This window comes from Adiantum capillus-veneris, chromosome 12, assembly GCF_014529385.1.
Source record: "Adiantum capillus-veneris isolate H3 chromosome 12, ASM1452938v2, whole genome shotgun sequence".
Taxonomy (NCBI): Eukaryota; Viridiplantae; Streptophyta; class Polypodiopsida; order Polypodiales; family Pteridaceae; genus Adiantum; species Adiantum capillus-veneris.
The window spans coordinates 114,353,173-114,369,336 of NC_140942.1; the positions used below are offsets into that span (position 1 = coordinate 114,353,173).

Genomic DNA, 16,164 nt, shown 5'->3' on the forward strand with positions numbered 1-16,164 from the left:
TACATTGTCAAAGGTAGGCCATGCAAGAAGTTACCTTGCATGTTTGATGAAAACGTCATGTTATGTTGAGGTGTATATCAATTGTTGTCTATGGTGCTGATTGGTAGGTACATAACTACAAAATGGCAGGTAAGAAACAAAAATCATGCTGAGAGAGAGAGGGTGTGGGCTCAAACGCATGAATGGGGTGGCAAGAAGGTGTACGAACTTATTTTGGATATGAGTGGATTTTATGTCAAATCTGCTCAGATTCTTGCATCCAAAGCGGTAAATTCTTTGTCTTCTTTTTTATATAAAATATTTTCTGATCTGAAAAGAACCTCATATCAAATAAGAAAATCAATTGTTGTTTTATATGTGAGAGACGGACCTGGGGGTGAGGGCCTCGTTCATATGTATTGTTGAAGGCCATGGTTTATGGTTACTCTTTCTTCTTTTCACGTTTCTAACCAGCTAACCAATGAAGGGCCAAGTTAAGAGAAGAAGTTGTTTTTGCAATAGGCCGATTTTAGCATTATGTGGTGAACTGCTTTCAGGTTGGAGTGCATAGTGGGAAACGTTGTGAGAGAGGAGAGAAGAGGGAGCGAACAACAAAAGTAGGTAGGGCAATTTTGCTAGGTTTGTATATAAGCAAACCCAAGTTAGCACTAAATGGCAGAAGAGGCAGCAGGAGCTCCCCGCTCAACAGGCATCTTCTCAGCATAACCCGCAGTACCCCCCCAACCTAGCGTTTGTAGCTTCGCCACCAACACCTAGCCCTAGCGTTTTGGTTTTCCCTCTCAGCCCTGGCGTTTTTGCATATCCTCAGCACCTCCCCAGCCCTGGCGTTTTCAGCCTTCCCATGATTGCCAGCAGTCCCTAGAACCCAACGTTTTTCACTAACGCTACAGTACCAGATCAGGGTTTTCTATTTTCAGTCCATTTGGTCGCAGATAGGCAGCGTTTTCAGCATGCATGATTAGCATCAAATTCAGCCATAAAGACTTGCAGATATCATCATTTTCAGCCCACAAAAACACAGCCAAAACAGTCATTTTCAGCCACCGAAAACAGTCCCAGATTTCGGCCCCTAGCGTTTTTGGACAGCAATAGAAAGACCGCAGATTTCATCCCTAAAGTCGTCGTCGTCATCCCCGTCGTCGTCACCGACATAGTCCCAGGTTGCATCAGTCCATTGCATCGTCATTGTACCAGTTTGTGCAATCATAAGTAGACCACTCTCGCCGACGAGAGTGGGGCCTTCGGAGGAGGGTTTTACAACGTCTCTGGTGTCGTATCTCTCTTCTCTCTCTATCTCTCAGTCTCATACAGCTGCACGCACAGTGTCCATTCACTTTGTTTGTGATCATAGCATTCTCTCATTAAGAACGGAAGGCTCTCCCTTCCATGAGAACTAAAAGGAACCTTGAGCACAGTTCGCAGCACTCATCTTGAGCAAAGCACCAACAATCATTCCGCTGCACCTAACATTGGTATCAGAGCTTTGGCAGTGTTCTGTATTACTCAAGGAAAGAACCACAAGAATTTTTTTTGCTTGTTGCGATCGCACGAACCCAAGTTCGCTTGGGCGTGTTGATTCCTAATCGTGTTTTTTGAAGAGTGATAGGAATCCCAAGAAAGAAGGGCTTGTCTAGCCTCCCCTTGTGTCTCTTTTCACTCATTGAGAGCAGACCGGGCACTTAGCGGCCGGCCAATCGACGTGAGGTGGGAAAAAGCAACCTTGGTGTGAGCGCAAGGTCGCCAAGGGGTGCGCCCGCGGAAAGGAGTAGAACTCGGGTGAAGAGAAGATCCTTCTCAAACACGGTTTGCAAGTGAAAGAAAACCTCAAGAACCTCAAGAACTCAAGACCCGCAAGAACCCAAGTTCCTCGTGAACTTAAGAACTCAAGAACCCCAAGAACCCAAGTTCCTCATGAACTTAAGAACCCAAGACCACAAGAACCCACGACTTCAGAATGGTCATCACTCGAAGCGGAATAGATACTTCGCTTGGAGGTGATGAGCATGAGAGAGGCGAAGAAGAATTTTCCCCACCAGGAGGTTTTTCCGACCCTTCCCCATCTACGACAAGGATTGCACTCACTCCTATGGAGGCTTTCGACAAGCGGATGATGGACAGGAAGTTAGAAAGCGAAGAAAGAATAGCAGCCATCAACCGCAAATATGACGAAAGAATGGCAGCCATAGCGCGTGAGAGCGAGCAAGCACTCTTGGAAGCCAAAGAAAGACAAGCAAAATTTGATCGCGAGAACAACGAAAGACAAGCAGAATATGACCGCAAGAACAAAGCAATACAAGAACAGAGCGATCGACAAAACAAAGAGTTTTGGCGACTCTTTTCTCAAGTTCAGGCACAGATGCAAGAGATTTGGGGAAAGGAGACTCTCTCAGTCTCTTCTTCTCCAAAGCATGACACACAGGATTTGAATGACAATGATTTGCATGATGATGATTTGATTGACAATGATAAGCATGATGATTTGGATGCCAATGATTTGCATAATGATTTGGTTGACAATGACAAGCATGATGATTTGCATAATCAAGATGTGATTTCTCACAAGCATGATGTTTTGCATGAAGAAGATGTGATTGTTCACAAGAAGGATGAGTTAGTTGATGGTTTTTCTAGCGAAGCTAAGCTCGTTGCAGATTCGATCAATCACGAAGGATCGATCTTGGCTCTCGAGCCTAGGTCAAAAGAACCCCCTCAGAAAGTACCCACTTAGGAAGAACCCCTTCAGGAAGCACGGATCTTGGCTCTCGAGCCTCGGTCTCAAGAACCCTCACAAGAAGTATTATGTGTTCGCATGATTAGTACGCACGCATTGTACGAGTGTTTCATTCGTGATCGTTTCCTGTATTTTCGTCAATGTCTTTATGTGATCCCTTTTCCTAGGCATGACATATTGTATGTTGAGCACGTTCCACTCATGAATGAGCACGAATGTATGCGGATTGTTCTTGAAAAACTGAAAAGTATGCATTCAAGGAAGTCACATTCCGTGTCTCTTCCTTGGCACTACATAGTTGTAGCAAGAGCATATGAAAGTAGGAGCACCAAGCATGGGCATTTCCGTTGTGAATTGCCACCGTTGATTGCTCTAGATCATAAGAGAAAGATTCGATCTCATTGTTTGCGTGTATGTGGTGAACGGGTAAGCACTTCGTCTATTGGTTCATCTACATTGCATGCACAGTCTTTAAGGAAGACAATATTTTTTCCACTCACTTTACATGGAATGGGTTTGTTCATGGTTTTGTGTTTGAGATGGTTTCATGAATTTTCAGCCATGGAGATTCTTGAAGAAGAAAGAAGCATGACTCTCGACGAAGTTGAAGCATCGAACGAGCCATAGAAGACTTTGTGTCGCTTTCGGCGTGGCCCAAAGAAGCAAGCGTTGCAGACCTTTATGAAGTTCAAGTACCGCACGACCCACACATCTGACTGGGCCGGCGAAGAGTCCCTTCCAGGATTCCGGATGCTAGTGGCGATCTCCCTCGACGCCATACAGTTCGGTACCATTACCTCACTTTGAAAAGGAGGGGATGTCACGTGACACATCCAACCTTATGTGTCCGTGGACAAGCTACAGCATGATCAGGGTTCAGTCAATCCAGTCAGTCTAGATTTAGAAGTGATGTGGCACTTTTGTGAGTCTATTCGTAGACCGTGCATGTCCAGTCACTTAGTGTAGATGCATATCCTCTGGTTGCACACAGCATGATCATCAATATTCCCATCAGAATCCATTAAAATCAGTTAGGGGATTTTTCCAGTGCATTGAGCCTATTTTCCCTATTTTTGACATTTTTCACTTATTATTTTTAAGTGACTTTCCAACAAAAGTAGGTAGGGCAATTTTGCTAAGTTTGTATATAAGCAAACCCAAGTTAGCACTAAATGGCAGAAGAGGCAGCAGGAGCTCCCCGCTCAACAGGCATCTTCTCAGCAGAACCCGCAGCCCCCCCCCCCCCCCCCCCCCCCAAACCTAGCATTTGTAGCTTCTCCACCAACACCTAGCCCTAGCGTTTTGGTTTTCCCTCTCAGCCCTGGCGTTTTTGCATATCCTCAGCACCTCCACAGCCCTAGCGTTTTCAGCCTTCCCATGATCGCCAGCAATCCCCAGAACCCAACGTTTTTCACTAATGCTACAGTACCAGATCAGCATTTTCTATTTTCAGTCCATTTGGTCGCAGATAGGCAGCGTTTTCAGCATGCATGATTAGCATCAGATTTAGCCATAAAGACTTGCAGATATCGTCATTTTCAGCCCACAAAAACGCAGCCATTTTCAGCCACCGAAAACAGTCCCAGATTTCAGCCCCTAGCGTTTTTGGACAGCAGTAGAAGACCGCAGATTTCATCCCTAAAGTCGTCGTCGTCGTCATCCTTGTCGTCGTCATCGACATAGTCCCAGGTTGCATCAATCCATTGCATTGTCATTGTACCAGTTTGTGCAATCATAAGTAGACCACTCTCGTCGACGAGTGGGGTCTTCGGAGGAGGGTTTTACAACGTCTCTGGTGTCGTATCCCTCTTCTCTCTCTATCTCTCAGTCTCATACACTTGCACGCACAGTGTCCATTCACTTTGTTTGTGATCATAGCATTCTCTCATTGAGAACAGAAGGCTCTCCCTTACATAAGAACTAAAAGGAACCTTGAGCACATCTCGGAGCACTCATCTTGAGCAAAGCGCAAACAATCATTCCGTTGCACCTAACACCACCTGAAACGGAAATGGCAGAAACAGAATAATTGGTGTTTTGGAGTTTCATATGAGGTGTCAAGAAACGGCCTTATTTATAAACAATGTATTTCATAAAACAAGTAGCCTAGGAGGGACTATAGGTGTATTTATAATTGAAACACAACAAGGCATGATTGAAAAGTTTCAAAGTTAATGCTTCATAGATAGTAGACTGTTTTCAAACCAGAACTGGATCTTCATACTACATAGTGTCAAACCAAGGTACAACTTACAAGATACATTATACATGTCGCAAGTCAAAATGTATGACTCTGCATAAGCTGTAAGAGTCATACTGTCCATAATCCAAATCCAACCATCAATGTCGGAAAACATAGCAAAATATGATTCAAATCAAAGCTCACCGGCAACTGCAAACATAAATCACCGCATAAACAAAAAGATAGGGTCCATAATCATATTAGTAATCAGTCCATTGGGCAAAGGCCTAAACCCAACATTACCCATCTGATGTAAGTATCATTGTCGTGTCTCAAGAATTTGAGTCATGCTCATCGTCATCTCCGTCATCCTCAGCCTCATCTTTAGCCTCATTGTCTTCGCTCTCCTCCTTTAAGAGGACTCTTGCGCACTTATTGAAGCTAAAAGTGCACTTCGGCCATTGACTCTAGCTACTCCTCTCCGTCATTGTTGTCTCCTCGTATCATGAATTGGAGTCATAGCCTCCTCATAGAGCAATGCATATAAATCACGCTCCTACTGTGGGTTATCTTGAATGTCACACACCTTCTCAATGTCAATTTTATGGACATCGATTGGTGTGGGCTTAGGGGAATCAGAAAGCCTCTCTAGCAACTGTAAGTTGCAATCTCTAGTAACTGTAGGTTGCAATGACAAAACACCAATCACTCAAGTTGCAAGGTCGTGAGCTTATTTCTCTTGTTTGTATGGAAGAGAGCCCAAGTACTCCAATTCCTTTCACATACACCAGCAACATAACCTTGTGAGAGGACTTGAAGTGCAAGGCGTTTCTGCAAACAACACATGACAATAAGTTTGTATGGAAGAGAGCCCACGCACTCCAATTTCTGTCACATACACCGGCAACATAATCTTGTGAGAGGACTTGAAGTGCAAGGTGTTTCTGCAAACAACACATGACAATAAAGAGGGAAAGTTAACTTTTAACACTTGGTTTTGTAGAGACTGCAATGGAAAAACCTCCAATGAATTCTAGGAGATTAGGAAAGTGTAATACCAAAGTAGGTACACAAAACCAAGTATTAAGTTTTAACACTTGGTTCTGTAGAGACTTCAATGGAAAAACCTACAATGAATTCTAGGAGACTAGGAAAGTGTATTTACCAAAGTAGGTGCCCAATTCGCATACTTCTCCCACCATGAGCTGTGTCTCTTTGAGCTTTGCAGTGGCTCGACCAAAGTGGTTGCGTTCAATACGAAAGCAAATCATCCTCTATCCTCCTCTGCATTGTTACATCACCACGAGTGTACTTCTGCACATACTTTTGAAATCCCTTGTCTAGCTCTTCTTCCACAAATTGCTCTTTGCTACGCTTTAAAGGGTGTGACAAATGTGCAACAAAATGGATTGGTTTATGAAACCCATTCCATCGTGATTCCCACACCTCCCACAATTCATTAATCGTGTTAGCATTGACTGGCATGGCACAAATGACATAAACAAAGGGGCAAATAGAATTCAGCCATTCATAATATGAGCAACAACTTGCAAAGAATATAGAACTTACTTTTCCAATGACAAGTAGGCATTCTTGTTGAGAGCTTCCCCAATTTTATCCATGTACTCGTAGAGTAGGTCTAATGTGCTCCCCTCCATGTCGGTGATGCGCAAAACTGTGTTAATAGGATTCAAGGATTTCATCAATGCACATATTTAAAGGCCCTTGGCCTGTGAAAAGCAGTAACCTGAAAAACATCAAACTCTGAAAGCATCTGGTCGAAAAGCGGGTGTCCAAAAGTTGCGAGCACAAATTGTGGAAATACGTAAAGCTACCACATCATCGGAGCAAAACACGAAAATCCGTACAGTCTTCCACGTGGCACTGTCAGCGCAAAACGCGGCGTCTGTACAACTGCCACGTCATCATGCTAGCGCGGTCCCATAAGTTTGTGGGAACTCCTCTTTAAAAATAGGCCAGTTGGCAAGGTGAAAACTCCATTTGCTGTTGCTTCTTCTTCTGATGTTGCTGCTTCTTAGGGTTTAGGTCCCTCGGTCGGGGATCTATAGGTTGGCTGCGTTCTTCAGTGGCTTCACACGTTAGCAGTTTGTGACATCCCCCCTTCTTGAAAGAAAATAATCATCTGCAATTACAACATACCTGTAAAATAGCTCAACTTAGCTCAAAAATTTCTGAGGGTCATTCTGAGAGACATTCCAAGGAACAATCCGAGGAACAATCAGTTTTGTCATTCCAGATTAGAGCTCTTGATATCCTCGGTCGTTGGCTTCCGAGAAAAATCTCATCCAATAAGGAGTCTCATTCCAGATTGGAGATCTTGGAGATCTTGATATCTTGGTGTCACGAGGACATGGCAAGTGCTAACCTTAGTTGTTGGTTTCTTTCCGATGATTTTTATTTAATTTTTGGGACCCTCTTTTTGAAGTTCCAAATGGACGGACATTGTGTGGCCAGTGTGAAACGGTCGACGACCGAGAGTTTCACCTGCAATCGGCAAGGGTAGGTCGCCACGAGATGGTCGGGCCAGTCGGTATTGGAATCCGAGCAGTAAAAGCGTTTCTAGGCTCAGTTCAAAGTCATTTAGGCCCCTCGCGACACTTATAAGTTGGTGGGTACTAGAAAATTAACTCAAAAGAGGCATAAAGGACACATGGCGGCTCCATATGCATTTGCCAAAAGCATCAGCAAGAGGGGGCGCCCATTTCAAGAGAGGGGGACTGATTGCAGCTCATAAGAGTGCTACAGTGTGTGTATGAGTAGTGGGTGCAGGGGATCACAGCTTTAATGGAAAGCTTGCCTTCTCCCTTGCTCTATGTAGCGCGATGATTTGCTCTTGCGCATCTCTCGCTCTCCTTTGCACATATGGTAATGCCCCTCTAGTTGGGCTTGTCAGATGACCATGTACAGTTATGGGGGTTTTATGCGCGTTTGCCAAGGCAAGGCCTTGTGTACAGGAACCGGATTGGCTAATTGCTAATCCCCTTCAGGTACGCACAGTTCCATCGCGAAGGAATGCGAAAACGGAGATTTTTCTCGCCCGAAAACTCGCTCGATTTGCAGGGGAACTGTCCCATTGCGTGCGGGAGAGTTTGACACACACGTAGACGTGTTTGCTCCGCCCAAAACGATCCAAAACAGAAAATTATAGCTTGCTCTGTTTTTCTGCAGGTTTAGGGTTTCGCACCTAAACTGTAGGACATCATCAGGGAGGCCTCGGGAAAGCCGTGCGATGCTTAAATAGGGCTTTGGGCACCTGACAGTGTCAAAACAGGAAATTACAGCATGCTGAAATTGACCTGCAGCTCACTGGAAAGCTTCCATACTGCAAGGGAAAGTGTCCTTTACGTGTACTTTTCACCTACAGGGATGTTTTCGCCATTATGTTGGTGAAATTGGGTCAAAAACCTGCAATTACAGCCATGGACAGGTTTGGACAGCTTGGTGAGGGTTAGGTGGAAGCGTTTGGATTGTTTATTTGCGAGGGGAGCCTCGGGAAAGCATTGGGTGCTTGTACAAGACAATTTAGAGAGATTTCCTGCGAGGAATCTTGTCTAATTCAAGGGGCAAGTGACCCTATAGGTGCGAGAGCTCGAGGGCTATCCACATAAGTGATTGGCACGCGAATTGGAGCGCAAAACAGAGGATTCAGCGTGCTGTAATTTCTTGCCAGGTTTTGTAAAGTGCTCCAAAGTGGGTGGAAAGCCACCGTGTACTTGGGATTTTGTCCATGGAGACTTCTACTGTGGTTATGCTGCTGAAGTCGGGTTAGAGTAGGGGAATCTCAACCTGATAAAAGTGGGTCAGCTTGTAGAAGTTTACAAGTTTTTCTCAAGTTTAATAAGAATAAAGAACTACAGAAAGGGGCGCCAATCTTTGGGGCCTACAGGGTGTAGCTGTCTGCTTGGTAGCACCCTAGCTACTAGGCCGTGGTTTGTTTTGAAGTGTAATTCGAGTCACATGTTTATTCGTGACGTTCCTTTGTGTCCTAAAGTTAAAGTCTAAAGTGAAGTTTCGGGTGAAAGCCAAAGTCTACCGTCCTACAGACCGGTTTCACCTAGGAAAATCTCATCCTAAGGAGTATTTAGTGGTTGGCACATCACAATGCAACACAAATGCTCACATATGCATGTTACAAGACATAGAAACATAAAGCTGCTGATGAACCCCCCCCGGCGCAAATAACCATCTTGGTTAGGGCCATGAGTTGTTCAAAAACTTCCTCATCTTTCCTCCCGCAAATAACCTAAAAAGGTCCGGGCTATGAGATATAGAGGCCTTTTTGAACCTAACGTCCCCTAGACCGCAGCCTGCATCATTTGGAGGTGCTGAGAGTAACTATTGCTCATACTTCCTGATACTCCCTCCATAAATAACCATGGAGGTCTGGGCCATGAGTTAAAATAACAATACTCCCCCCGTAAATAACCACAAGGGTCCAAGTCATGAGTAAAAGCAACACATTTTAGATATTCAATACTCCCCCCGCAAATAACCACAATGGTCCGGGCCATGAGTATGTGCAAGCATTCTAAAACATCAATTTTCTTTAGTACTCCTCCGGGGAGTAAATCACTAATTATTGAAACCAGTTTTGAAATTATAGTCAAACAATTCAAATCGGCACCAAGACAGGTTCAAAATACCTTCCATTTCAAACAAATTCCATCCATCTCAAACAAATTCCAAACAGGATCACCAAACAAGTTCTTAAACAAAATTCAAAAAACTACTAAATCAAAAAGCATTCTTGACATTAGTCGAGCTCGAAAGTCGACAAGGATTCCGTCTTGAAACTTGCACCAAAATTAGGGTTAGATTTCTTTCATAAGGTTGTGGCCAACTGCAACATGGTCCATAAGCTCTTGAATAGTCGAAACAAGCCTTGACAGACATCGTTCCTGTGGCGGTGATGATAGCTTCAAGATATAGCAATCATAGTGAGTCTCCAAGGTTATCCGTTTGAGAAGAGACACCTGCTGAGATATGTCGAGAAATTTCAAGTAATAATCTGCTAAGGTTTGTGTGGCAAGCATTTCAAGATACCCCACTCTGCCAGAAGTTGCACTCCAAAGAAAAATGTATGAAAGCATGTAACTTCGGGCAAAAATTTTCTTGAAAGCTTGCCAAAAAAAAAACAGTGGCTCAAGAGATCTTTGATTCTCTTGATTAATTCCCCATGGCTTATGTCCTATAAGACAGAGCGATGAAGACGGGGGCGCGCCCGATGCGCGATGTAGTAAGGGTGGGAGTGCCTAATAAGTCCGGGGTCGGGAAGCAGAGATACTTTAATAAAATCCCTGTAAAACTTGGAAGCGCCATCTTGCTCAGTCTCCTCTTTGGTAGGACCGGTATGCTTTCAAAAAAGCACATGCCCGAAGCTTGGATACCACTGTCACGAGGACAGGCACCACATGCCAACATAAAAAAACATACCGAACAACTTTAATTCAAAATTCAAATAACACTGAAATGAAAGAGATGCACGACATAGGGACCGGGAGTGGCGGAGCTCCATCCCTAGAGAACACTGGCCCCAAACCTTGGCGCCCCTTTTGGTATTTCTTTATATTGCTTCAACTCAGTACAATGCCGGTACTTGCGCTTTGCACCTTTACTTGGAAGCGTGCGAGAGTATGAGCCCTTTGCACATATTTAAAGGCCCTTGGCCTATGAAAAGCAGTTACATGAAAAGCATCAAACTTCAAAAGCATTTGGTCCAAAAGCGAGTGTCCAAAAGCTGCCAACATGAATTGCGGAAATCTGTAGTCCGTACTAACTGCCCGTCATCATCTTTTGCGCAAGATATTGAGTGTGTGTGCGTCTTGTCGTGCTTTATTTTAATCCCTTTAGGTCCCTTGGGCCCCATTGGGTGGTGGGAACTCCTCTTTTAAAAGTAGGCCACTCGACAAGACTTTATAAGTTGGTAAAACATCTTTTGTTGCTTCTGTTGCTTCTTCTTAAGGGTTTAGGTGTTACAAGGCGACGGGCACCACGTGCCAACGGAAAGAACAGACTGAACAGACTTTTAGCACATCAATAACAACTGAACTGAAAGAGATGCACGACACACGAGACGAGGAATTGTCACAAATTGATGATGTGGCATGATCACCTGCAGACAATACAGATGATGGTGTGGCGGACAAAAAATGATGACGTGGATGTATGAACAAGCTGACGTGGATAGTTGTACGTGTTTTTCGGAATTTACGCTGGCGGGCTGACGTGGTGGATTGTATTGGCTGCTGACATGGCAAGGCTGTACGGATTTCCGCAATTTGCACTGATTCTTTTTGGCAGTTTTGGAGGACTAGTTGCTTTTGGGACAGTTTGCTTTTGAGTTTAACTGCTTTTGGGACTCTGCTTTTGGCATCCCTTGTAAGAATAAAAAGAGCCCATGGGCCTCACTCTTGAGAGCATCTGCATGCAAAGTCTAAGAGCAGAGGACCCCTACGGGAGTTGTACTTTGCTCAAGATTTAATATAATAAAGAAATACCGAAAGGGACGCTAGGTTTTTGGGGCCAACCTCTGGGCACGGAACTACGTTGGGCTGTGGTGACGGAGTGTCTTGACACCCTTTAACAAATGAGACAATGGTGGTTCGGCAATATGTGCAAAGTGCTACTGTATGCTTGACACAAACCCAAAAATGAGTGAACATCATATGCTGTCTAAAGCATAGACAACTCTCTTACCGCACTTGCCTTTGCGGGATCAAGTCGAATGCCCTCGGGAGAGATGATGTAGCCCAAATAGCACACAGTAGTCAGAAAAAATTCCAACTTCTTTACTGGAGTGTAAAGACGGTTAGCATCCAATCGAGCCAAACTTTCTTTACATCAATAGCATGTTGCTCCCAAGAAGAGGAGAAAATGAGAATGTCATCCAGAAAAATAAACACGCACTTACGAACCAAGTCAATGAAGATCCGCATCATCATACGATTAAACGTATCTCTTGCACCCACCGCTAGACCAAACGGCGTAACAATGAACTCGTAGTGCCCGCATTCGGTTCTAAAGGCGATCTTGTAGATGTCACTTTGCGATGCTTACCTGACTCTTCAAATCGTTTTTTGAAAACACTATTGCCCCATTGAGACGCTCCAAAATGTACTCGATGCGAGGCATAGGAAATTTGTTCTTGACCGTCATCTTGTTGAGGGCCCTGTAGGCCACACATAACCGCGCTGAGCCATCTTTCTTACGAACTAAAAAAATTGGAGCAGCAAAAGGACTTACATTGGGACGCATAAAACCCCTATCCAACAAGTCACCTAGTTGGCGCTCTAGCTTCTCTTTATTAGCCTTGTTCATACGATATGGAAACTTACTTACTGGTTGTGCTCCGTCCACTAGGTCGATGACATGATCCTCAGGTCGCTTGGGAGGAAGTGTAGGGGGGAGAACATCATGGAGAAACAAATGCTCATACTTTTCAAACAACTCACCATACCTGTCAGGGGTACCCAAGTTCCGTGATGTGGGGTTGACATAAATGACCGTCGCTTGGGCTCCGTGACATAGCTCGCTTTTAGCCTAGAAATGAGAAATGAGAGGGAGAGAGGGAATGCCGCTCTTGCTTTGAATGAGGACTGGCTGCCACACATTATCGTTGATAAGAAGCGTAAACTTCTCCCAAGCGATAACCAGCTTAAACATGCAAAACCACTTAATGCCCAAAATGATATCACATCGTGCAAGTTTAGAGAATACAAAACGACATATAAAAGAGTTTGTTGAATGACGAATTTGACATCATTAACTTCTTCAGAGATCGAAGCGTCCATGCCTTTAGAAAACCCCTGCACCGGGAGGGTGGGGATGGGGGAAGCCTAAAGACGTGCATGTTTCATAAGAGATTCACTTATGACATCATGAGAGCTTCCAGAATCAAATAACACAACCCCCCTTTAACCATTCACATGTCTGTAACATTTTATGAGTTCATCCTCTTCGAAAGTCCCCTCCTTAGCTTCTTGCTTTACCACACTCATAGCATTCACACGAGGAGTAGAGTCAGAAGTTGATGCAGTAGAGTTTTCCTGTTTAAGTTCTTTCTAAGGACATTCCTTTTTCATGTGACCTACGACTGAACAATGGAAGCACCTACGTTCCTTTGCATACAATGCTTGTTCTTCTCTACTAACTTGCCCACCTAAAACTCCTTGAGAAATCTTTTCATCAGGTGTGAGGTGAGGTTTATCAGTAATTCCTTTACCCTTATCCTTAACTTTATCGCTCTTTGCTTGAGATTGAGATGGAGAATTAGATTGAGAAGAAGAATTGGAAGAGTTCTTTTCATTTTTATGGTTACCATTCCCATTATAATTCGTGTCCTTAGGCAAGTCATGAGAGGAAGAGCTACCATTACTTGAGGCCTTCTTGAGCTTACCCTTGTTGTGCTTCATCTCTTGGAGTTGAGCCAAGCATATAGCTTCTTGCAATGTCTTCGGATCAGCAGCTTCCACATCAAACTTGATCAAGTGGTCCAATCGAAAGAGAGAGGCCTCTAACTTCTCCTCATCGGATCTCGGCAATTGTCCACCTAACTGGACACACGGTTAGCATACAACATCACAGGTTTACCTTGTTGAGACAAAGCCCAAAAATCCTCTTTCAATCGCTTCAAGTACTGGAGGTAAGAAGCGAGTCTTTATATCCTCCTCCAACTCCTCCCAACTTATCTCGAGAGGGGGAACTAGGAGAGACTTCGAATGGGCAGCCTTGTGGTCTTCCTCCTCCTCCAAGTGATGGTATCACCCGTAAGATGCATAGAAGCCAAGAGAACTTTGTTATTATCAACGTTTTACCAACCGCAAAATAGGATGTAAATTGATGCAACCAAGAATAAATGACAATAGCATCCATCTTACTGTCATACTTAATGAAACATGATCTTCTCGGGAATTGGTGCATGGGTCGTCCATGTCGCATTGGTCGCCTCTGCGATGGTCTTGGCAAGCTTTTCATAATCAAGCTCCAAAGAAGGGGTATTGGATCGCATTGCCAAAGTGGTGATGAGATCACGCATAGTGGCCCATTCTTGTCTACGTGCCTTGGCATCTGCCTCGCGCTCCCGTCTACAAGCCTAGGCTTCGGCCGCAAATTGACGTTCCTCTCGCTCCGCCGCTTCAGCACGCTCGACAGGACGTGCTTCTTCTTGCTGCATCATCATCTCCATCATCACTGGCATCATAGAATCCATGGGATTGGGTGGCAAGGATGGAGGGGTAGGGGGAGGGCTTGTGGGAGGATCTGTAGGTGGAACTTGCTCGCCTTTTTGATTGGTGGAGGTCTCCATACCACTACGAGTCTTGACCATGCAAGGTTTTCTCCTCGTGGTTCAAGGAAGGTTGTAGACTAATCTTTGGGAGACTATCTGTCACAAAGTGATGACGTGTCTGCTCGGGAGCCGAGCCGCTGAAAACCCTAATTCTGCAAACCCTAACCCTAAAACCTGCAAACCCTAAAATCTGCCAAAAACCCTAACCCTAACCCTAACCCTAACCCTAACCCTAGCAGCAGGGCTGATTTCCGTCAAACGTGCTGGCATCCTGACGTGGCACCGTATAGAAAAGCATCCGGATTTTGTGGCATAATTGGCTGAATTTGCGGCAGATTTTTGCAGCTTTTGCTTTTATTTTTCCACGCAAATTGAGTTGAAAAGAAAGAGAGAATTGGATTGCTTTATTGAAAGCTCAAGAGAGCTTGTGTGAGATAGAGAGAGAATACTTTGCTTTTGATCTGCAACCTTTGGGGCTCTGCTTTTGGCATCCCTTGTAAACAATAAATAAGCGGTTTGGGCTCTCTCTGTAGATCATCTGGACGCAGAGTCTGAGAGTGAAACCCTAACCGCACTCTTGTACTTTGAACATTGATTAATACATAAAGAAATACCGAAAGGGGTGCCAATCTTGGGGCCAATATCTCTAGGCACGAAACTCCGCCGGGCCAGTGCAAATCTATTGTGATCTGTGAATTCTTTTGAAGTGGTTATTTGGTGCTGTTGTGATTGATTCTTGACTCGGAGTGTCCAAGTTTGTTTCAGTGGTATCAAAGCACGGCCGATTTCTCTTCTGCGGGAAATCTGATCCCCAAATTTTTTTCCCATGGCACTTATGGCTTCACGCAAGTATCAGTTGACTCCCTCTGCATCTGGAGATGTAGGCAGGGATCACAACGAAGATTCCGACAGAGAGTATGGCCCGCCTCGGCCTACTCAGGAGGAGCAAAGAGAGATGAAGCGTCGTCAATTGATCGGCGATGCAACAAAGATGATGCTCAGTTTTGCGAAGGACCCGAAATTGGCAAAATATATGAGCGAGACTTCTTTTCAGGAAGTGCATGCGCAGTGGCAGAAAACCACAACACCACCCCCGAAACCCGCTCTCAAGAAACCTTCTGATCACAAGCAATATTTAGAGAAGGAACTAGAAGAGGTGGTTGATGCTTGGATTGCTCAGCTTTTTGACGTGCAAAAGAAAGCCAAAAAGCACGGCAAAAAGAGAAGAAAGGCACTGACTTCCCGGGGTATTTGGGTCGTCAGTCGACATTTGATAAAGCAAAGAAACAGAAGAACCGTGTTTGATTTGAAGGAGTACCCAGTTCTTCTTCTTCTTCTTCTTCTTCTGACAGTTCTTCTAGCTCTTCAGATTCAAGCGAAGAAGACAGAAAAGGCAAAAAGCGAAGCAAGAAACAACGCTTCGGAAAGGGCAAGAAAAAGGCAAAGAAGTCTAAATCTCGCCCAGTGACTGACAGTTCTACAGAGGACTCGTCTACAGACAATTTAGACTCTGATGGCGGAAAAGTTTACCGAACAAGAAGAATTTTTTTTAAGCCAACCATTATGACTTTCTGGAAGACAAAAGCAAGAAAGTCGGAGAGTTTAAGGAAGGTGGACAGTCGATCAAATTTGATAATTTTTCAGGCTACACAGACGCTTCGAAGGCTTTGTCTTTTATATAGCAGTTTGACATCGCTTTCGTAGGAGGACGCTACTTAGAGCACTCTTAAGATTCGGAGAGCTGCCTCTTACTTTAAGGGGAATGCTCGAACTTGGTGGTCAACGCTTCTTTTAAACAAGACTTCGCCAGTTAAATGGCTAAAATTTAAGAAGCTTTTTATTTCTTCTTGGTTGACTCAAGAATATGAACGCGATATACGAGCTGCTTGGAACCATCTTCAAATGACCAAGAGAGATATATGAATGCGTACTGTGAGAGATTCT

The 16,164-nt window shown here is 44.4% G+C and overlaps 1 protein-coding gene across 1 annotated transcript in view; it reads left to right on the top strand.

Annotated features, from left to right (window-relative positions):
* The window catches only part of LOC147446346 (uncharacterized), a 104,177-nt gene that overhangs the window by 15,859 nt on the left and 72,154 nt on the right, over positions 1–16,164 (top strand). Inside the window, exon 3 of the mRNA XM_086525603.1 lies at positions 108–267. Coding sequence (XP_086381729.1) covers positions 108–267 — 160 coding nt within the window. The remainder of the gene's footprint in view (positions 1–107; positions 268–16,164) is intronic.